General features: G+C 43.2%; 1 protein-coding gene across 1 annotated transcript in view; it reads right to left on the bottom strand.

The window, feature by feature from the left end:
• GSR (glutathione-disulfide reductase) overlaps nt 1-22,402 on the bottom strand; it is a 50,572-nt gene that overhangs the window by 11,901 nt on the left and 16,269 nt on the right. Inside the window, exons 3-7 of the mRNA XM_047772540.1 lie at nt 19,071-19,159; nt 16,075-16,144; nt 11,036-11,183; nt 7,703-7,757; nt 5,267-5,366 (exon numbers count right to left, since the gene is read on the bottom strand). Of these exons, the coding sequence (XP_047628496.1) occupies nt 5,267-5,366; nt 7,703-7,757; nt 11,036-11,183; nt 16,075-16,144; nt 19,071-19,156 (459 nt within the window). The 5' untranslated portion in view covers nt 19,157-19,159. The remainder of the gene's footprint in view (nt 1-5,266; nt 5,367-7,702; nt 7,758-11,035; nt 11,184-16,074; nt 16,145-19,070; nt 19,160-22,402) is intronic.

Raw genomic sequence — 22,402 nt, 5'->3', positions numbered from 1 at the left:
AATTATGGTTCCTGATAAGGCTGAAAACACTATATTTTTTTTTTCTGGAATGCTAGATGTTCTAAAGACTGTCTGTCTATCCATCTACTTATCTTTAAATCCTCCTAATGGTCTTATGGGGTAGAGGGTGTTATCCCCATTTTTTTTTTTTTTTTCAGATGAGGAAGCTGAGACTCAAAGAAGTAGAATGACTTTTAGAAAGTTCTAGAGCCCAGGACTCAAACTGACATTGGTCCAATTCATCTAATCAGGTTCTCTCCAGGACACTGTGAACTTCTTCCCACCTCCTGATCGTAGACACCACCAAAAGGCACCACTGGGGCCATTAAGAACTGACCAGTGAGAGTCTACCAGGGCAGACAACTATAGACTCCAGAAGGCAGAGAGGACACAAGAGGACAAGGTGGAGAAAGCCATCTCCTCCCACACCTCTCAGATCAGTTTACACTCGTCACTAAATGGGAAACAAAGAGATATGTCCTCTTCCTACTCTCAGAACCAAGGCTCATTAGTCCCCCTTCCATACATATGGGGGTACTGTATTTTTTCTTCCTTGAGTTTAGGAGGCCAAGTTGAGGTGGGAAGTTCAGGGCAACTGATGGGTTAAGGTTAAAAGTCATTTATAACAAGAACAATAATAAAAAAGTCAGTTACATTTTTTGGGACATTTCTGCTATAAAAATATTCTTATATTTCACCTTTTTCACAGCAATCATTCATTTAGTCCATGTCAGAATACTATATTGTAAATTAGCCGCTATGCAGTGAGTGTCTGTTTTGTGGGATTTACCCTAAAGGGTACCAAGAGGATATAAATACACCTAGTGACACTTTTCTCTTTCCAGTGGGGAAGAAAGACAAGTAATTTCTGAAAGCTGAATGGAGAGCAACACTATAAATGTGCTTATTCATTTACTCCAAATATTTATGAAGCTCTACTCTGTGGAAGACCAAAAATATTAGCATAGGGAGTTCCCACCATGGCACAATGGATTAAGAATCCAACTGCAGCAGCTCAGGTCACTTGGAGATGCAGGTTCGATTCCTGGCCTGGGGCAGTGGGTTAAAGGATGTGGTGTTGCCACAGATGCAGTGTAGTTTGCACCTGCAGGTGGGATTCAATTCTTGGCCCAGGAATTTCTATATGCTGTGCATGCAGCCATTTAAAAAAATTAGTATAAAGAGCATACTGATAATTAACTTGAAGGATGTGCCAATAAAATGGTTTGGAAGGGACAGAAATTACAAAGAGAGCAGAGAAAATCTCAAGCAAAATACATTTGCAATGGATCTTGGTGACTTGGGAAGAAAAAGCAACTTAGGTAGAGGAAATCTGCACAAATACACAGAGATGGGACCAAGTCACAGAAGGGGAACAGCAAACAGGTAAGTCTGAATGGAAAAATTTTGAAGAAAAGAAATGGAGGGGTTCCTGATGTGGCCCACTGGGTTAAGGATCCTACTGAGGTGGCCTCAGTGGTCATGGAGGCACACATTCAATCACTGACCCTGTGCAGTGGGTTAAGTATCCAGCATTGCTGCAGCTGTAGCATAGGTTGCAGCTACAGTTTGTATTTGATCCATGGCCTGTAGCTTCCATATGCCATAGGTGCAACAAAAAAATGTAGGGGATAAAGCTAGGGATGGTTAAATTCCTTCTGAAAGACAGGGACCATGTCTGACAAGATCGCTTTATGAGATCGCTTTATGAAGCCCTCATAAACCTCACAAATCACAATAGACGAAGAGGCCAGAAAATATATTTGTGGAGGACTTGGTGGTGATGACAGAGGGGATGATGACTATGGTGATGTGGTATGACAAGGGTGATGGAGCAGGAAGACGATACCTAGTAAAAAGGCAGATTGTTAAGAGTTCCCGTCGTGGTGCAGTGGTTAATGAATCTGACTAGGAAACATGAGGCTGCAGGTTCGATCCCTGGCCTCGCTCAGTGGGTTAAGGATCTGGCATTACCATGAGCTGTGGCGTAGGTTGCAGATGTGGCTCTGGCATAGGCCAGCAGCTGCAGCTCCGATTAGACCCCTAGCCTGAGAACCTCCATATGCCGCAGAAGCGGCCCTAGAAAAGACAAAAAGACCAAAAAAAAAAAAAAAAAGGCAGATTGTTAGAAAAGGAATAAAAACCACACATTTTTCCTATTCCATGTTATTGACAAAAGTTAACCCTAATTCTACTTAAGGAATATAGGGTCAAAGATAGTATTAGGTATAAGGGAGATGATGGAATTTATAACAGTAGATTTAAGAGTCAGCTTAACTAAAGAAAGAAATGAATCTAATGAGTGATCAGGCCTCTTTCAAATAGAAAACCCAATTAAAGACAAGTAAAACTGGTAAGAAATAATCTAAGATATATAATAAACCTGTAAAACTTAGCGTCACAAGGTAAAATTAATGGTTAGCATTAATTTAAATAGGACTCTGAGATTTAAAAAGCATTTGGGGAGTACCAGTTCTGGCTCAGTGGGTTAAGAACCTGACTAATATCCATGAGGATGCAGGTTCAATCCCTGGCCTCACTCAGTAGGTTAAAGGTCCAGTGTTGCCACAAGCTATGGTGGAGACTGCAAATGCAGCTAGGATCCAATATTGCTGTGGCTGTTGCACAGGCTGGCAGCTGTAGCTCCAACCTGACCCCTAGCCTGGGAACTCCCACATGCTGTCAGTACAGCTATTTTTTTAAAAAGCAAAAAACAATGGAGTTACATCAGGACAGGGAGAAGATGGTGAATGAGCCTGATGCACTGGAGTTTGGGGAGGGCAGGAAGCCCAGATACATGTGGTTCTCTGCAACCAAGCACATTTTCCAAATGCAGGAATTATCCACTCTATTGAGAAACTGATGTGGTTTACTTATTTGTTAGATTCAGTAGATTAAGAAGATGTGGTACATATATACAATGGAATACTACTCAGTCATAAAAAGAGCAAAATAGCATGTGCAACAACATGGATGCAACTAAAGATTATCATTCTAAAGTGAAGGCAAAAAGACAAAATAAAATAAAATAAAATAAAGTAAGTCAGAAAGAGAAAGACTGATACCGTATGTGTGGAATCTGAAACATGGCACAAATGAACCTATCTACAGAACAGAAAGAGACTTACAAAACACGGGAAACAGACTTGTGGTTGCCAAGCGGGAGTGGGAAGGAGAAGGATGGACTGGGGGTTTGGAGTTAGCAGATGCAAACTATTACATTTAGAATGGATAGACAATGAGATTCTACTGTATAGCACAGGGAACTATATCCAACTCCTGGGTCAAACCATAATGAAAAGGAATATTAAAAAGAAGAATGTATATATGTATATAACTAAGTCACTTTGCTATTCAGCAGAAATTAGCAAGCACAACACTGTAAATGAAATATAGTTTAATTAAAAAAATATATATACATACATTTTCTTTTTATATGGAGGTTCTCAGGCTAGGGGTCCAATCGGAACTGTAGCTGCCAGCTGTGCCAGAGCCACAGCAACGAAGGATCCAAGCCGCTTCTGTGACCTATACCACAGCTCACAGCAACGCCAGATCCTTAACCCACTGAGAGAGGCCAGGGATTGAACCCATGTCCTCATGGTTGCTAGTCGGGTTTGTTAACCACTGAGCCACAATGGGAACTCCTACATATATTTTTATATATGTGTTAGATTCAGACTACCTATCCCTCTGCTTTTCTCCTGCCATCCAATTTGATGGACATATTCCAGCAATGCAGAATAACACTAATGTATGAAAAACATTCTTTTTTTTTTTTTTTTTTGCTATTTCTTGGACCGCTCCCATGGCACATGGAGGTTCCCAGGCTAGGGGTTGAATCGGAGCTGTAGCCTCCGGCCTACAACAGAGCCACAGCAACTCGGGATCTGAGCTGCGTGTGCAACCTACACCACAGCTCACGACATCGCTGGATAGTTAACCCACTGAGCAAGGGCAGGGACCGAACCCCACAACCTCATGGTTCCTAGTCGGATTCGTTAACCACTGTGCCACGATGGGAACTCCTGAAAAACATTCTTTAGGACATAAATCTCCTGGGGGTTAATTACAGAACAGGTTTCAAAGCTGAAGAGAAAGTTCTCTGGAATACACACTGACCAGGATTATCAGTTTCCCCCTTCTCTCTCCATTTGCTCAAATAATCAAGAATTCAAGTCATAGCTTATGAGTGGTCAGGCATCTGATAAATGTCCCTAGTAATGCCTAGTCCCAAAAGCATTAATGACTTGCCCAAGTCATACACTTGTTGGGGACAGCCAGATTCACAGGGACCAGATTCTTAGGCCAACACTCTTATTACTGCCCCATACCCTATCTCTGAAAGTCCCAATCCTGTGCCACAACCTAGGGGTGCTCAGTCACAATTAATCAATGAAAAATATAAAGCAACACTTCATCAACTAATAGAAAACATAGAGGCTAAGGTGTTTTTTGGGTTGTTTTTTTTTTTGCTTTTTAGGGCCATACCTGTGGCATGTGGAAGTTCCCTGGCTAGGGGTCGAATTGGAGCTACAGCTGCCAGCCTACGTCACAGCCACAGCAATGCCAGATTAGAGCTGCCTCTGTGACCTATACCACAGCTCACGACAATGCCAGATCCTTAACCCACTGAGCAAGGCCAGGGATCGAACCTGTGTCCTCATGGATACTAGTCAGATTCATTTCCGCTGAGTCATGACAGGAACTCCTCATCTTTTAACTCTTACATATGTCTTATTAAGACATCTGATAGAGGGAGTTCCCGTCGTGGCTCAGTGGTAACGAATTCAGCTAACATCCATGAGGATAAGGGTTCCATCCCCAGCCTCGCTCAGTGGGTTAAGGATCCAGCATTACCATGAGTTGTGGTGTAGGTCACAGACACAGCTCAGATCCCACATTGCTATGGCTGTGGTGTAGGCCTGCAGGTGCAGCTCCAATTGGACCCCTAACCTGGGGACTTCCATATGCCACAAGCTCAGCCCTAAAAAACAAACAAAAAAAAGATATCTGATACTATCTACCACTTCATGATGGAAATACCAAGCAGTTTGATCAAATGAAAATCATTTTTATCCACTAGCAGCTGGAAAGACCAAGGTCCTAACTCAGACAGCTTCTCTGCAGCTCCAGGTGGAACAGACCAACCAACGCCACATGCCCTGCACCCTGGTATTTAATGACAACGTAAGAGAAAATTCTCCCTGTGGATTTTTCAAAAGATTAATATCAAGGAAAGGGAAGGGAAAAGGACAGAATTTACCTTATCATGTCGTATCATCAGTGACGTCTTAGAGCCCAGGGCAGAAAGGATCCCAGCTATCTCCACAGCAATGTAACCGGCCCCAACAATGACACTGCGGCTACATGAGAGCAGAGGGTTACAACTGTTAAATACACTTACTTTATAATAATTTTAGACTTACAGAAAAGTTACAAAGATAGTACTGATAGTACACCCATGACCAGTTTTTCCTGAGGTTAATGTCTTATGAACCAGGGCACCGTGGTCCAAACTAAGAAACTGACATTGGTACATAACTGCTGCCTAAGCTCCCAACTTTACTCAGATTTCACCTGCTTTCCATTCATCCCCTTTTGCTGTGCCGAGATCCAGTCCAGAATAACCTAGCAATTTTAAACAGAAATAATATCTTTTGTAGAAGGGAAATATATAAGTTAGCTGTTTTAAAAAGTCTTTGGTTTCATTTCTTCAGAAGGGAAATAAAAAGCCTTTGAAACCAGGGATGATTCTTTTGTTTTGGCTGCCCTAAGGCATATAGAGGTCCTGGACCAGGGATTAGATCCAAGCCACAGTTGAGACCTAAACTGCAACTGTGGCAACGCTGGATCCTTAACTCACTGTGCTGGGCCAGGGATTGAACCCGAGTCCCAGCATTTCCAAGATGCCACCAATCCCACTGCACCACACTGTGAACTCAAGGGAGATTTTTTTCTTGCTTTTTAGGGCCACATCTGCAGCATATAGAAGTTCCCAGGTTAGGGGTCGAGTCGGAGCTACAGCTGCTGGCCTAAACCACAGCCTCATCAATGCTGGATCTGAGCTAAGTCTGTGACCTACACCACAGCTTGTGGCAACGCCAGATCCCTAATCCACTGAGAAAGGCCAGGCATCAAACCTGCATCCTCATGGGTACTAGGTAGGTTCTTAACCCACTGAGCCACAGTAGGAACTTCCTAGAATAAAGCTTCATTGAGGGCGAGTCTAGATTGAATTCTATCATTTAAACATGATGATTCATGACCACATTTCTGGATATTGTCTCACACGTCTCGAATCCTTCACCCCTAAAACCAAACAGATCATGAAGAAAGAAAGGCTGTCTCTAACAAGCTGCCATGGCTTCCAGACAACAAATCTAAAAAGGCTGTTTGCAGAAGTTCCCTTGTGGTGCAATGGGTTAAGTGGCATCATCACTGCAGTGGCCTGGGTCTCTGCTGTGGCACAGATTCAATCCCTGGCCTGGGGACTTCCACGTGCTGCAGGCACAGCTAAAAAAAAAAAAAAAAAACACCTGTTTGCTTTTCTCAGAGTCATAAGATTACCTGGTCTGAATATTACAAGACATTTTCACAGCAACCACAGAAATGCAAAGACACCCTCTTGTCCCTGATTAACTGTCTGCAGGGCCAGGTGAATTAAGGTAAAGGTAGGAGCAGGGATTATTAGTCACCCTTCCGTAAGGCCTTTATGTAAAAGCACCGGATTAAGACCTCACACTGGATTGGCAGTGCCTGCTGAGGGAGCAGCGAAATTGAGCAAGGATGACTCTACAGTGAGCTCAACTCCCAAGGAAATAAAGGCCAGTCTCCAGTAAACAGCCCCTCCCCCACTTCCCAGGTGCCATCTCTTATGAGTGAAGGGAAGGGCCCTCTAAATCCAGGAAGCCTGCAATTGGCAGCTTCTTCAAATTAGAGACAATCCTCCTCATCATCTCTTTTCCTCTGTATCTAAATCCGGGGCAGAAGTTTCCTAATGTTATTTGAACACACACCTACAAAAGATAATTTCAGACGTTCCTGTTGGGGTGCAGCGGAAACGAATTCAACTAGGAACCATGAGGTTGCGGGTTCGATCCCTGGCCTCGCTCAGTGGGTTAAGAATCTGGCGTTGCTCTGCGCTGTGGTGTAGGTCACAGACATGGCTCAGATCTGGCATGGCTGTGGCTGTGGCGTAGGCCGGCAGCTACAGCTCTGATCAGACCCTTAGCCTGGGAACCTCCACATGCTGCAAGTGCAGCCATAAAAAGACCAAAAAAAGAGACAAAACAAACAAAAAACAACAAAGGGCAATTTCAGAAAACCTATTTCTGTAAAACTGACACAGTGTTCATTTATTCAGTTGCCTCTGCACTAGGTGCTTGGAAAACCAAAATCCCAGTCACTTCAGACACATTATCAGTGGATGCTCTAGCAAGCTGAGGAAATAAGGTAATTATAGGTCTCTAGTGTTTATTCTCAAACTACCCAGCATTTGACTCTGTTTCTAAAAATTTTACAATGGCCTGATCACAAGCACAAAAGATCTGAGTCATGTACTGCGGGCTACTCGTGGCTGAGAGACCTAAGGTCACCAAAAGAGAAGAGGTGAGAAAACATAATTCAACAAATGGGAAGGAGAGGTGGAAGAAATGTTTGCATGGGGCAAACATGCGGGTAAGGAAGGAAAGCAGCTTACCTGGGCAATTCTTCCAGCTGAAAAAACCCATCACTGGTAATTCCTAGGCTGGCACCTACATAGGAAAATGCAACATAGGTCACACAGATGGAGCTTTCTCTTGTAATCACATTTTATGCACAAACCAAACACTTTCTTAGCTTTTCGTGTGTGTGTGTGTGTGTGTGTGTTTAGGGCTGCACATGTAGCACATGGAAGTTCCCAGGCTAGGGGTCAAATCACAGCTGCGGCTCCTGGCCTGCACTGAAGCTCATGGCAATGCCGGATCCTTAACCCACTGAACGAGGCCAGGGATCGAGCCCAAATCCTCATGGATACTATTTGGGTTTGATATCACTGAGCCACAACAGGAACTCTCTCAGCTCTCATTTTTGACAAGTTTTAGAAAAGTCTCCACTTGGGAAGCTGACAATCAAATCTTCCCTGAGTCAATATTTTTATTTCCTCCCTAGAAATAAGAGCAGTGACAACTAAATAACAGCTAAATTTCTCTGAGTAACTAAGATCTCAGCTCTCATAGTGAGACTCCTTGCTGGCTCTGCTTCACGCTCCCACCCTCAAAAGGAGGTGGGAACCTCTGCCCTCACCCTTGATTCTCTTTGTTATTTTCCTTCAAAGGTCTCATCCAACTCTCCCTTCATCGTGGGAGGCTTCCAAACGCACAGTTCCAGTTCTGACCTCCCCAGGTTCTAGTTTCATATTTCTAACTGTCCTGCTACACAATCCTACTCTGCTTCAAACTCAGGATATTTAGAGTTGAACCTTAATGTATCTTTTTGGCTGCTCTCACAGCATATGGAAGTTCCCCCAGCCAGGGACCAAACTGTTGCCACAGCAGCAACCCGAGCCACTGCCTGTGGCAACCCGAGCCACTGCAGGGACAATTTCAAATCCTTAACCTGCTGTGCCACCAGAGAACTCTGAATTGAACCTTTTCTCCCAAACCACATCCCTCTCTCAGGTTTACCGCTTCAGCTGAAAAGACTACCTTCTACCAAGAATTCTAAGTCTTTGAGTTGTCAATCCATGGTTCCTTCTATCAACAACCCCCATCTCATCAGTCACAAAAACCACTGCATTTCATCAAACTGAACGCACCATTAAGGACACATCCTGACTTCAGAAATGTTGAATATCTTTTTAAAAAAGGTGTCTTGGAATCAGTGAAATACAGTAACTGACTCTCCCTTCTGTGTCTCTTATGTCTGTTCTCTTCTCCTAGCACCCAGCACATAGCAATGGCTCAGTTCCTGTCTGTAGAGCTGAACTGAGTTTTTCCAACACATTTCAGATGCTTACACTGCACTTAAGAACTTATCATCGTCTCCTATACATTCTACTGTAACAACTTCCTTTTTTTTCTTTCTTTTTTTCTTTTTTTAGGGCCACAAAATGGAAGTTGCAGGGCTAGGGGTCAAATCTAAGTTGCAGCTACACACCTACACCATAGCCACAGCAACGCCAGATCTGAGCCACATCTTCCACCTCTGTGGAACACCAGATCCTTAACCCACTGAGTGAGGCCAGGGATCAAACCTGAATCCTTATGGATACCATGGATTTCTAACACACTGAGCCACAATGGAACTCCTGCAACAACTTTCTAACTGGACTTTCTCCTCTGTAAGTCACTGTCAGATGTCTCTCAATAGTTTACAGGTGTTCTCTTACAGGAGTTCCCGTGGTGGTGCAGCAAAAACAAATCCGACTGGGAACCATGAGGTTGCAGGTTCCATCCCTGGCCTTGCTCAGTGGGTTAAGGATCTGGCATTGCCGTGAACTGTGGTGTGGGTCGCAGACACGGCTCAGATCCAGCGTTGCTGTGGCTATGGTGTAAGCCAGCAGCTACAGCTCCGATTGGACCCCTAGCCTGGGAACCTCCATATGCCCCGGACGCAGCCCTAAAAAGACAAAAATATAAATAAATACATAAATAAATAAAAGCTGGTGAAATTTTAAGGCTCTTCTCTTCTAGAAAGAAAAAAATTCATAAATAAATACACATATTTTTCCATATAAATTCAGGTTTGTCGTGGATTTAAGAAGCCAATCCATCGAGAAAATAAAAGATATATAAAATGTGATTGCCATCCACAAAGATCTTAAAAGCCAGTTGAGGAAAAAGATATGGACAATATTTCCTGCCTGAGAATAAGGTGGTAGATTGTGATTCATCCCCATATATGCAATACAAAGGCAGACATGACTGTTTCAGAGACTTATTACTGAAACACAGAAACACCAGATCCAAGCTGCGTCTGTGTCTACACCTCAGCTCATGGCAACACCAGATCCTTAACCCACTGAGTGGGGCTGGGGATCAAACCTGTGTCCCCACGGATACTAGTTGGGTTTGTTACCGCTGAGCCACGACGGGAACTCTGCTTTAATGTTCTAATTCTTTATATGAGAGAAAATTGTGCATATAAAGAAGGTTTAATTAGCTGATGAAGTTATATCTACAAGATGTCTCTGATTTATTATTTTTAAAAGTACTTTATTTTTCATTTTATTTTATTTATTTTATGATGGCACCCTCAGCATAAGACTGAATCCGACCCACAGCTGTGGCAATGCCAGATCCTTTAACCCACTGCATCTGGCCAGGGATTGAATCTGTGCCTCTGTAGTGATCTGAGCTGCTGCAGTCAGATTCTTATACCACTGTGCTATGCTGGGAACTCCAAGAAGTCTCTCCTTTAAACAAAACAGTAAATAGATGCCTCACATATCTTATACATAATGACCCATCTGATGAAGTGACACTAGAAGTAATCTCCACTGTGCTGAGAAGGGAATGATGTGGCTTCTGCTTATTCTTTTTTTTTGTCTTTTCTAAGGCCACACTTTCGGCATATGGAGGTTCCCAGGCTAGGGGTCTAATCGGAGCTGTAGCCACCGGCCTATGCCAGAGCCACAGCAATGCGGGAACAGAGCCACGTCTGCGACCTACACCACAGCTCACAGCAACACTGGATCCTTAACCCACTGAGCAAGGCCAGGGATCAAACCCGCAACCTCATGGTTCCTAGTCAGATTCGTTAACCATTGAGCCATGATGGGAACTCCTTTATTCTTTATTTTTATTTTTTGTCTTTGCTGATTTTCTCCTTGTGTTACCTGCAGTTATGTCTGCACCTGGAACTGGACAATATACTTTCCTCTGCCCCATGAGCAGGCACTGCTTAAGCAAACTACCTTTAGGTCTGCAGAGACCTTCAACCAAGTGTCCAAGACAAAGAATTGGTAGAGGGCAAATCCCCTGGCAAGGCTTGTAAAGCTGGAAACAACGGTGGATTCGTTCTAACAAGGGTCTGCCTTTGCAAGACTCACCAGGGATCTGGCTCTCCGGGGGGACCGAGGGTACGCCACCTGTGGCAATCAGGATGTGAGGAGCTGTGTACTTCTTCCCGTTGACCTCTACTGTAGGCTGGGGGTCGCTCGTGAATGCTGCATGGCCGTGGATGATTTCTATGTGGGACTGGAGGAGGGAGCATGGCAACGTTAGCTTGTTTTTTGTTTTTAATTAATAATTTAAATTTTGGGAGTTCCCATCATGGCTCAGTGGAAACAAATCTGACTAGCCTCCATGAGGACACAGGTTCAATCCCTGGCCTCGATTAGTGGGTTAAGGATTCGGAATTGCCATGAGCTGTGGTGTAGGTCACAGACATGGCTTAGATCCAGTGTTGCTGTGGCTATGGTGTAGGCCAGCGGCTGCAGCTCCAATACGACCCCTAGCCTGGGAACCTCCATGTGCTGTGGGTGCAGCCCTAAAACGACAAAAAATTAAAAATTTAAATTTTTATTCATTTATTTTTTTGCTTGCAGTTCTGGGAGAGGAAGATAAGGGCATACCAAAGAAGAGGAGGGAAGAGTTAGAATCAGGATCAGGAGGAAATCCCCTTAAAATGGGAAAATTTACAAAATAATCAAATTGTCTTTCTTTCTTTTTTTTTTTTTTGTCTTTTCAGGGCTACACCAGCAGCATATGGAGGTTCCCAGGCTAGGGGTCAAATCGGTGCTGCAGCCACTGGCCTATGCCACAGCCACAGAAATGCAGGATCCGAGCCACGTCTGCAACCTACACCACAGCTCACGGCAAAGCCAGATCCTTAACCCACTAAGTGAGGCCAGGGATCGAACCTGCAACCTCATGGTCCCTAGTTGGATTCATTAACCACTGAGCCACAACGGGAACTCCCAAATTAAGTCTTTTAAGATGAAATCCATGTTGTTCATATCAATAGTGAGTATGGCATGGTATAACTGTTGCATTTTTGGAAATTAACCTCTTTGTATAATTAATATCCATATATTTTAGTAAATATAACAGTTAAATAATATTAGATTTCAAAATGTCTTCTGTTTTCTTTCCATATTAGAGTTTTTTTTAATTTTTTTCTTTGCTTTTTTTTAGGGCCATACCTGAGGCATATGGAGGTTTCCAGGATAGTGATCAAATCAGAGCTTCAGCTGCCTGCCTATGTACCAACTCCAGCAGATCCGAGCCGCATCTGTGACCTACACCACAGCTCATGGCAAGGCTAGATCCATAACCCACTGAGCGAGACCAGGGATCGAAACCGTAACCTCATGGTTCCTAGTCGGATTCATTTCCACTGTGCCACAATGGGAACTCCAGATGAGAGATGATTTTAAATGTCTGGGTGTAAATCGTTAATTTTTTTTTTCTTTTTTGGAGTTCCTGGGCCAGAGATCAGGTCCAAGACCCAGTTTCAGCTTATGACACAGCTACAGCAGTGCTAAATCCTTAACCCACTCTGCTGGGCCAGGGACTGAACCTGTGTTCCAGTGCTGCAGAGACGCTGCCTATCCTTCGAGTCAGAGCCAGAAGTCCAAATTTTTATTGTAGTTGATTAATGTGTTAATTTCTGTACAGCGAAGTGATTCAGTTATATATATGCAAGAGCTATGCAATAAGCTCTTGCTGTTTATCCCCTCCATGTGTAATAGCTTACACCTGCTAACCCCAACCTCCCACTCCATCCCTCTCCCAACAACCTCCCCCTAAACATAAGCCTGTTCTTGGGTTTTTTTTTGCCTTTTTAGAGCTGCACCCAAAGCATATGGAAGTTGCCAGGCTAGGGGTGGAATCAGAACTGTAGCTGCCAGCCTATGCCACAGCCACAGCCACAGCAAGGCCGGATCTTTAACCCACTGAGCAAGGCCAGGGATTGAACCTGTGTCCTCATGGATACCAGTCAGGTTTGTTACTGCTGAGCCAGGATGGGAACTCCAACATAAGCCTGTTCTTAAGATCAAAAACAAAACAAAGGAGTTCCCGTCGTGGTGCAGCAGAAACGAATCCAATTAGAAACTATAAGGTTGTGGGTTCGATCCCTGGCCTCACTCAGTGGGTTAAGGATCCGGCGTTGCCATGAGCTGTGGTGTAGATCACAGACGCAGTTCAGATCCCGAGTTGCTGTGGCTACAGTGCAGGCTGGAAGCTGTAGCTCCATTTAGACGCCTAGCCTGAAAATGTCCATATGCCTCCAGTGTGGCCCTAAAAAGCGAAACAAACAAACAAACAAAACAAAACTTGCTGTGACTTCTCAGATCTTTCCATGTCTCTATCGAGGACTATGATTTTGGTTTGCTGACGCCAGGCCAACTTTCTGAGGTTCCAGTTTCTGCAGAACTTGTGATTGTTAACTGATACTTAGGTAAGGAGGTTGTCCTTTGATGCTGGAAGCGTAGAGTAAGAAGAAATAAAGGTGCTCTTTGGGGCCCAAACCCAAAGATTAAAGAGATATAGATGCAAGTCACTCCCACAAGGAAGAAGATTCCATCTTTGTCCCCATGAGTTGAAGGAGAAAGCCTCCCTCATTTAAATGGAAACACACTGAAGAATGATGTATCTGGCAGAAATAAGTCTGAGAAAAACAAAAGGATGAAGATGCCGGGAGTGGAGGCAAAAGAGAAAAACTCTGACCAAGGGAAGAAAATGCAATGCTTCTGTTTTCTTAACCAAAAGGGGAAGAATACTAGAAAATTACCTACTATGAAGTTCTCAGCTAGAGGTGTGAGAACTCAGATGTGATCTGCTCTTACTGGCAGCCTCTGTGCCTGGGCTTCAGTGTCAGGATCGCTGGAAAGCTCCTGTCAGCTACCAGACATGCCCCAGCACACAAATGCGGGTGTCTCAAAGACTGTGGAACCCTGTAGGCACCATTACAGAATGGAATGTTTTAACATTTTGGGACACGCCTGGTTCTGAATTGAGCCATTTCTTCCTTTTTAATCAGCCCTCCAGGCCTGTTCTGCAGATGCCCTGATTAATCATGTTGACTTGAGATTGATGCCAAGGAGTTCCCTGGTGGCCTAGGGGTTAAGGATCTGGTGTTGCAACTGCTGTGGCTCAGGTCACTGCTGTGGCATGGGTTCGATCTCTGGCCAGGGAACATTTGCATGCCATGAGCACAGCCAAAAAAAAAAAAAAAAAAATCCATGCCAAAAGCCATGAGGCTTCTGAAAAACCTTTTTCAGGAGGTAATGATTTCCTACGGGTTTCCAGATAAAAAAGGAAATGAGTCAAGTGGCAATAACATAGGTAATCATCTGGGGAAAGAACTGATGAAATTTTTATTTTCATTTCCTAGGATTTTGACAGAAAATTTCCTATTCTGAATTTCTAGATCAAGTATAAGTGACTCTTCCCATAAGGTCAGAGTAAATTCTACAATACACCAAGATTTGTTAGTATGTTTTTTAAAAAATGCTATTTCCTTAGTAATTTTCCTATCTCTTTGGCAAAAAGTATTTTAAGCCAGCTCTACTAAAAAATTTTTTTTGACTTAGGTGTTTTACCACAGCAAATGGCATCTCGTGTTCATGCCTAGCAGCTTTAAAATCTTTTTTTTTTTTCCTTTTTATGGCCATACCTACTGCATATGCAAGTTCCCAGGCTAGGGGCCAAATGGGAGCTATAGCTGCTAGCCTATGCCACAGCCACAGCAATTCAGGATTCAGGCCATATCTGTGACTACACCACAGCTTGTGGCAAAACCAGATCCTTAACCCACTGAGCGAAGCCAGGGATTGAACCCGCATCCTCACAGAGACTATGTCCAATTCTTAACCTGCTGAGCCACAACAGGAACCCCAGCTTTAAAATCTCTTGAACTCAGTACAGAGGGGTCCTAAGAACCCAAAATATTTTCTCTTCGAATTGGAGGTTAAAATAAAAAAAAAATCATCCTTCAAAAAATAAACCTAATGAATGACAGAAATCAATATAAAAATACATGAGGTTCAGAGTTCTTTGTGATGCAGCAAGTTAAAGATCCAGCGTTGTCACTGCAGCAGCTTGGGTTGCTGCTGTGGTGTGGTTTTGATCCCTGGCCCAGGAAGTTCTGTATGTCCATATACATATTAGCCATCTGCAGAAGTAACTTACCCTAAAAAGTGTTTTTTGTTTTTGTTTTGCTTTTTAGGGCCGAATGTGCAGCATATGGAAGTTCCCAGGCTAGGGGTTGAATCAGAGCTGCAGCTGCTGACCTATTCCACAGCCACAGCAATGCCTGATACTTAACCCACTGATCGAGGCCAGGGATCAAACCCTCATCCTCATGGATCCTAGCTGGGTTCATTAACCACTTAGCCAGGAAGGGAACTCCTAAAAAGTGGTTTTAAACATGCTGCTAATGAGATTATAGTATTCCCAATATCACCCCAAATATACAGATCTAACATAACCTAGGCTATGCTGAAATCTTAGAAACAACCACGTGAGACCACAATGACAAATGAAGAGTCAGGGGAGGCAAGCTGGCAAGAAAAGGGATAGTTGGATGGCACACAATTTGTCAGTGTCCCCAGCACAGTCCCGTTGGAAGGGGAAAAAGTCTCAGATAGCAAAGAACAACATGTTTGCTGAAGGCAAACACACCTTTGCCCAATTTTCTTAATCAAACTTTATCCACAAAAAACAGCCTTCTGAACCATGACATGGTGTCCTGAGCAATCTAGCCAAGCATCAGATGATCAATGGTAGGTTTCCAGCCAGATTATGGTCTGGTTTAAATCCATCAACTGACACATTGTTGCATAAATCAGGCTCTGATGAGCGTGATTTCTGGAGCTTAGTGGAGGACCATACAGGTGCAGGCTGGCATCAGGTGAGACCTGGTACACCGACTTTGGCACATAGTGCCCACTCTCTGTGGAACTAGAAACAAGATTGGCCTATGGAATTAAATTTGGGCTCTGCCACATCAATATCAAAACCACTAATCACAAAAGAAGTAAAAGAAACAAGAAAGAAATAAAGGCTGTGTTTCAGTCCATCCAGACTTGGCTCTCCAGCAGAGAACAGCTCCTTCTCCAAATTCGAAACCCTGCACACTCACCTTGGTCAGATTATTTTGATAGATGGTGTTCAGTCGGCTCACGTAGGCATCGCGCTTTTCCTTTATAACCTGCCAAGGAAACCAGAGTCACGGCTGAGGGCCAGGGGTCTCCTCTTTCAGATGTAACTAGGGCCTCTGTCCCTGAACACCATTCAGTGGAGAATCAGACTGTCACTGAGAGCCCCAGGAGTGAATGTCTGTAAAGCAGGCACCCCTTCCCCTGGGTTCGTCTGCTTTCCCGTATGTAGAAAATCCTTATTCTATTGCATGGAGAATGTTCAGTTGGCATGTACAGGACATAACTTTCTTTCTGCAGAGAACACAAGGAGAGGTGCTTTGCCACAGTGCCAAGTATGTGATGGCCACTTATTAGCTGCTGAATAAATGAATAAACTTGCTGAGTTTTTTTTTTTGAATTTGATGGCTTCAGAAAGTTTATGGCAATTCCTTAAAAAGTTCAAACATAGGCTGGAGCTCCCTAGTGGCTCAGTGCATTAAGAATCTGATGTTGTCTGCTGTAGCGAAGGTTTGATCCCTGGCCCAGGAACCTTCCCATGTTATGGGCACAGACAAAAAAGAAAAAGTTAAGGGATCCCCATTGTGGTGCAGTGGTGACAAACCCAACTAGTATCCGTGAAGATCCCTGGCCTCGCTCAGTGGGTTAAGTATTTAGTGCTGCCATGAGTCACGGTGTAGGTCACAGATGAGACTCGGATTCAGTGTTGCTGTGGTGTAGGCCGACACTGCAGCTCCAATTCGACCCCTAGCCTGGGAACTTCCACAGGCCACAGGTGCGTCCCTAAAAAGCAAAAAAAAAAAAGTTAAATATAGGAGATTAAAAGGTACAAACTATTATACATAAAACAAATAAGCTGCAAGGACATATTGTGCAGCACAGGGAATATAGCCAATGTTTTATAATGGCTATAAATGAAGTACAACCTTTAGAGTATGAATCACTAGGCTGTACATCTGAAACATATAATATTGTACATCAACTATACCTCATTAAAAAAATTAAAGGTAGGAGTTCCCATTGTGGCGCAGTGAAACGAATCCAACTAGAAACCATGAGGTTGTAGGTTTGATCCCTGGCCTCGTTCAGTGGATTAAGGATCCGGTGTTGCCGTGAGCTGTGGTGTAGGTTGCAGACGCGGCTCGGATCCTGCATTGTGGCTGTGGCTTACGCCAGAGGCTACAGCTCCAATTAGACCCCTAGCCTGGGAACCTCCATATGCCGTGGGTGCAGCCCTGAAAAGACAAAAAAAAAAAAAATTAAAGTTATAAAAGCTTCCAAAAAAGAGTTAAACATAAATTGCCAGAGTTCCCACTGTGGCACAATGAGATTGGGTCTTGGAAGTGCTGGGACACAGGTTCCATCCCCGGCCCGGCACAGTGGGTTAAGGATCCAGCATTGCCACAGCTGTGGCTTAGGTCTTGACTGTGACTCAGATCTGATCCCTTGCCTGAGAACTCTATATGCTGTGGATTAGCCAAAAAAAGAAAAAAATAATCAAAACATAAATTGCCATATGAACCACCAATTCCACTTCTAGGTATAGATTCAAAAGAATTGTAAATAGGCACTTTAGACCAATATTCATAACATCATTATTCACAACAGACAAAAGATGCAAAAAACCCAGAGGTCCACTGAAGGATGAACAAATGAAATGTGATATATAAATATTAGGAAATACCACTCCACCTTAAAAAGGAATGAAATTCTGACTTATGTCACAGCATGGATGAATTCTGAAAATGTTATACAAAGTGAAATAAGCCAGGCATAAAAGAACAAATGTTGTATAAAGTAGCTAGAATAGGAAAATTCAGAGACAGAAAGTCAAATAGATATTAGGAGTTGAGGGAAGAAAGACTTTAACAGGTACATCAATTCTGTTCAGGAAGGTGGAAAAGTTCTGGAAATGGACACAGTGATGGTTGCACAATGCTATGAATATTCTTAATGCCATTGAATTGGCAGCTTCAAAATATACAGATGCAGCTCAGATCTGGCATTGCTGCAGTTGTGGTGTAGGCTGGCAGTTGTAGCCCGATTCAACCCCTAGCCTGGAAACTTTTATATACCACAGGTGCAGCCCGGGGAAAAAAAACAAAAAAGGCTAAAATGGACCTTTTTGGTGTGTGTGTGTGTGCTTTTTTTTTTTTTTTTTTTCTGTGATCTACACCATAGCTCACAGCAATGCCAGATCCTTTAACCTACTCAGCAAGGCCAGGGATCGAACCCCCATTGTCATGGATACTAGTTGGGCTTGTTACCACTGAGCCACAATGGGCACCTGCATGTGTACGTGTGTATTTTTTTTTTTGTCTTTTTGCCTTTTCTTAAGCCGCTCCCACGGCATATGGAGATTCCCAGGCTAGGGGTCGAATCGGAGCTGTAGCCGCCGGCCTACACCAGAGCCACAGCAACATGGGATCCGAGCTGCGTCTGCAACCTGCACCACAGCTCATGGCAACGCCGGATCCTTAACCCCCTGAGCAAGGCCAGGGACCGAACCCGCAACCTCATGGTTCCTAGTCGGATTCATTAACTACTGAGCCACGATGGGAACTCCTGCGTGTGTATTTTAAAACTACTTTATTGAGGTATGATTAATACACAAAAAGATATACAGGAGTTCCCAATGTGTCTAGAGGGTTAAAGATCAGCATTGCCACAGCTGCGATACAGTTCACAGCTATTACTCAGATTCAATACCTGGCCCAGGAACTTCCATACGCCTCAGGTGTGGCCAAAAAAGAAAAAAAAAAGGTGTACATATTTAATGTATACAATCTGATGAGTTTAGAGGTAAGTATACACCTGTGAAACCATCACTAAAATCAGTGCCATAAACATCCATTACCTCCAAAAGTTTATGTTGTATATATTTTACCATTAATAATACATCCCCTAAAAGTTTATAGTTCATTTCATTAAGAAAATTATTTACATTGGTAAATAGAACCCTCTCAAGATTAACACTTACCGCCAATTGAATTTACTCTCACAACTCTGAAAGCCATAGTCAACATGATCATGCATAAACTCAGAGTGGACAGCTGTGTTCCACATCACCTATTAAAAAAAAAAAGTACCCCCAAAAGTAGTGCATGAGTCCCATGAGAAAATAATTTTTTTTCTACAAACTGGTAAGTATATAATAGCAGATAAAAACACTGACCTTTAAATTACAAACAAAACTTTTTTTTTTTTTTGGCTTTTTAGGGCTGTAGCCACAGCATGTGGAGGTTCCCAGGCCAGGGGTTGAATCAGAGCAGTAGCTGCTGGCCACAGCCACAGCAACACAGGATCCGAGCCATGGCAATGCCGGATCCTTAACCCAGTGAGCAAGGCCAGGGATCAAACCTGCATCCTCATGGATACTAGTCAGATTCGTTAACCACTGAGCCACGACAGGAACTCCAAAAACTAAACATTTTAGAAGAGAAAATCCAGAAATATGATCAAATAGATTTTATGGTGAGGCTTCTGAAATGTTGGAGGAAATTACTTCTACTGTTGAATTCCCTAGTTTACAAGCTCCATAAAAGCAGAGTATCATATGCCTCACAGTTCTTCCATTAAAATGTAGTATTGCTTCAGATTCCTTTAAATCTTGCCTTTTGTGCTCAGTTCTGGGAAAAGGAATTACATTTGTAACTTTAGTTATTTATTTTTCCTGTTTGGGTTGCCTGCAGCATATGGAGTTCCCAGGCCAGGGATCAGATCCAAGCTGTAGTTGTGACCTACATCTCCTCTATGGCAATACTGGATCCTTAACCCACTGTGCCATGGATGAACATGCATCCTGGTGCTGCAGAGATGCCATTGATCCTATTGTGCCACAGCAGGAAGTCCTGCATCTGCAACTTTAAAGTGATTTAGAAAGAAGCTATTAGATCAAGTTGAGGACTGGAAACTTTAAGAGAATGGATTACTTGTGTTCCTGTTGTGCTTCAGCAGTAATGAACCCAACTAGTATCCATGAGAATGCAGGTTCAATCTCTGGCCTTGACCAGTGGGTTAAGACCTGGCGTTGCTATGGTTGTGGCGTAGGCTAGCAGCTGCAGCTCCAACTCGACCCCTAGCCTGGGAACTTCGAAATGCCATGGGTGCCGCCTTAAAAAGAAAAAAAAAAAGAATAGATTCCTCTTATTGTATTCAGTAACTACAAACAAGTCCCTCTAAGATACATGTAATCAGATATCTGAGAATTTTTTTTTTTCTTTTGAGGCCTGCACCCACAGCATATGGAGGTTCCCAGGCTAGGGGTCCAGTCAGCTGCTGGCCTATACCACAGCGCATGGCAACGCCAAATCCTTAATGCACTGAACAAGATCAGGGATCGAATTCGCAATCTCATGGTTCCTAGTCGGATTCATTTCCACTACACCACAATGGGAACTCCTGTAATCAGATATCTGGAACTCAAAGGCTGGATGCATCTCCTGTGGAATGTAATCTACACTCTGTAAAGGCTTTTTATGCCAACAGATCATCATGATAACTGAAACTGGCATCCAGAACTCTAGATGACAGACAAATTACTATTTTTTTCTCAGATGTGCCCAAGACTCCTTTTTTTTTTCTTTTTTCATTTTGACCACGCCCAAGGCATGTAGAAATTCCCAAGCCAGAAATTCCCTTGCCACAGCACAGATAATGCTGGATCCTTAACCGCTCCCACAGCAGGAACTCCTGAGACTCCATTTCTGACAAGCTTTTGATTCCTTCTTTGCACTTTTCACCCTTTATGCCTAAGGATGACTAAACTGATGACTGATTCTGCTGGATTCTTTTTTTCTTTTTGTCAAGGTAATGATCTTATAGAATTAGCCTTTTTTATCTGCTAGATTCTTTATTGTAAATAACACAAATGAAAGATTTATCAATAGCACAAATAAATTATGTTATTTAAGAAACAACTTGGAGTTCCCATGGTGGTGCAGCAGTAATGAACCCAACCAGTATCCACGAGGATGCGGGTTCAATCCCTGGCCTTGCTCAGTGGGTTAAGGATCTAGCTTTGCCGTGAGCTGTGGTGTAAGTTACAGATGCAGCTCGGAGCCCATCTTGCTGTAGTGCAGGCTGGCAGCTACAGCTACAATTTGACCCCTAGCCTGGGAACTTCCATATGCCAAGGGGGCAGCCCTAAAAGAGAAACACTATACCTCATATCATCCTGAGGTACCCTATTTATTTACTTCTAATTCGTATTGTGTACGATGCTATGGCATCAAACATCCCCTGGGGAGGGTGTTCTCTATGTGAACTGCATTAGGCTTTAGGCTCAGACCTAATAAGCGTGGCATGAGACTCAGCCATCTAGTTCCTTCCCTACAGCTGCTCCACTCTACCCCTGCTGAGAGGGCTCCACTCTAGGCTTCGGGATTGTTCTACAAAACAAGAGGCAAGGAGTTCTCTTGGTGCTCAAAGGGTTAAGGATCTGGTACTGTTACTGCAGCTGCTGGGTCACTGATGTGTAGGTTCAATTCCCAGCCTGTGAACTTCCACACGCTTCGGGCAAGGACAATTTAAAAAAAAACAAAAACAAAAAACCCCACAAGACACAATTACCAACTGCTTTTCAAGAATGCAAAAGCATTCTGAAATCATTAGAACCATATAAAAGGGGAGTTCCCGTCGTGGCGCAGTGGTTAACGAATCCGACTAGGAACCATGAGGTTTGCGGGTTCGGTCCCTGCCCTTGCTCAGTGGGTTAACGATCCGGCGTTGCCGTGAGCTGTGGTGTAGGTTGCAGACGCGGCTCGGATCCCGAGTTGCTGTGGCTCTGGCGTAGGCCGGTGGCTACAGCTCCGATTCGACCCCTAGCCTGGGAACCTCCATATGCCGAGGAAGCAGCCCAAAGAAATAGCAAAAAGACCAAAAAAAAAAAAAAACCATATAAAAATATCAGGTAAATATCTATCACAAGTGATCAAAACAGAAGAAATAAATGAAACAAGATATATAGGAACAAAACATTACAAAGTCAGGGAACTATGCAGTATTAGCTCAAATGGTAGTTTTAAAATAATGAGGCAGCTCTGATCAATACAAGATTTACTACCACGATTGGTTTAAGCGACTTAAAACCACGTTCTAATTTATGTATTTCATAAATTCATAATTGTATGATTACGAGTAGAAGAGATTCCAAAATCCAGAACTAAAAGGAAAGAAAATAATTTAAGAAAAATGTCTCACAGGAAAAAAGTTTCCTAAGACCAAAAAAAAAAAAATATATACACACACACTATAGAACTGACTCAAAAAAAAAAAAGTTCTTAAATTAAACTCAGGTGTGTCACTGATACA

This window comes from Phacochoerus africanus, chromosome 3, assembly GCF_016906955.1.
Source record: "Phacochoerus africanus isolate WHEZ1 chromosome 3, ROS_Pafr_v1, whole genome shotgun sequence".
Lineage (NCBI taxonomy): Eukaryota > Metazoa > Chordata > Mammalia > Artiodactyla > Suidae > Phacochoerus > Phacochoerus africanus.
The sequence above is the reverse complement of the archived record's forward strand: the minus strand, read 5'-3'. Positions and strand labels throughout refer to the sequence as shown.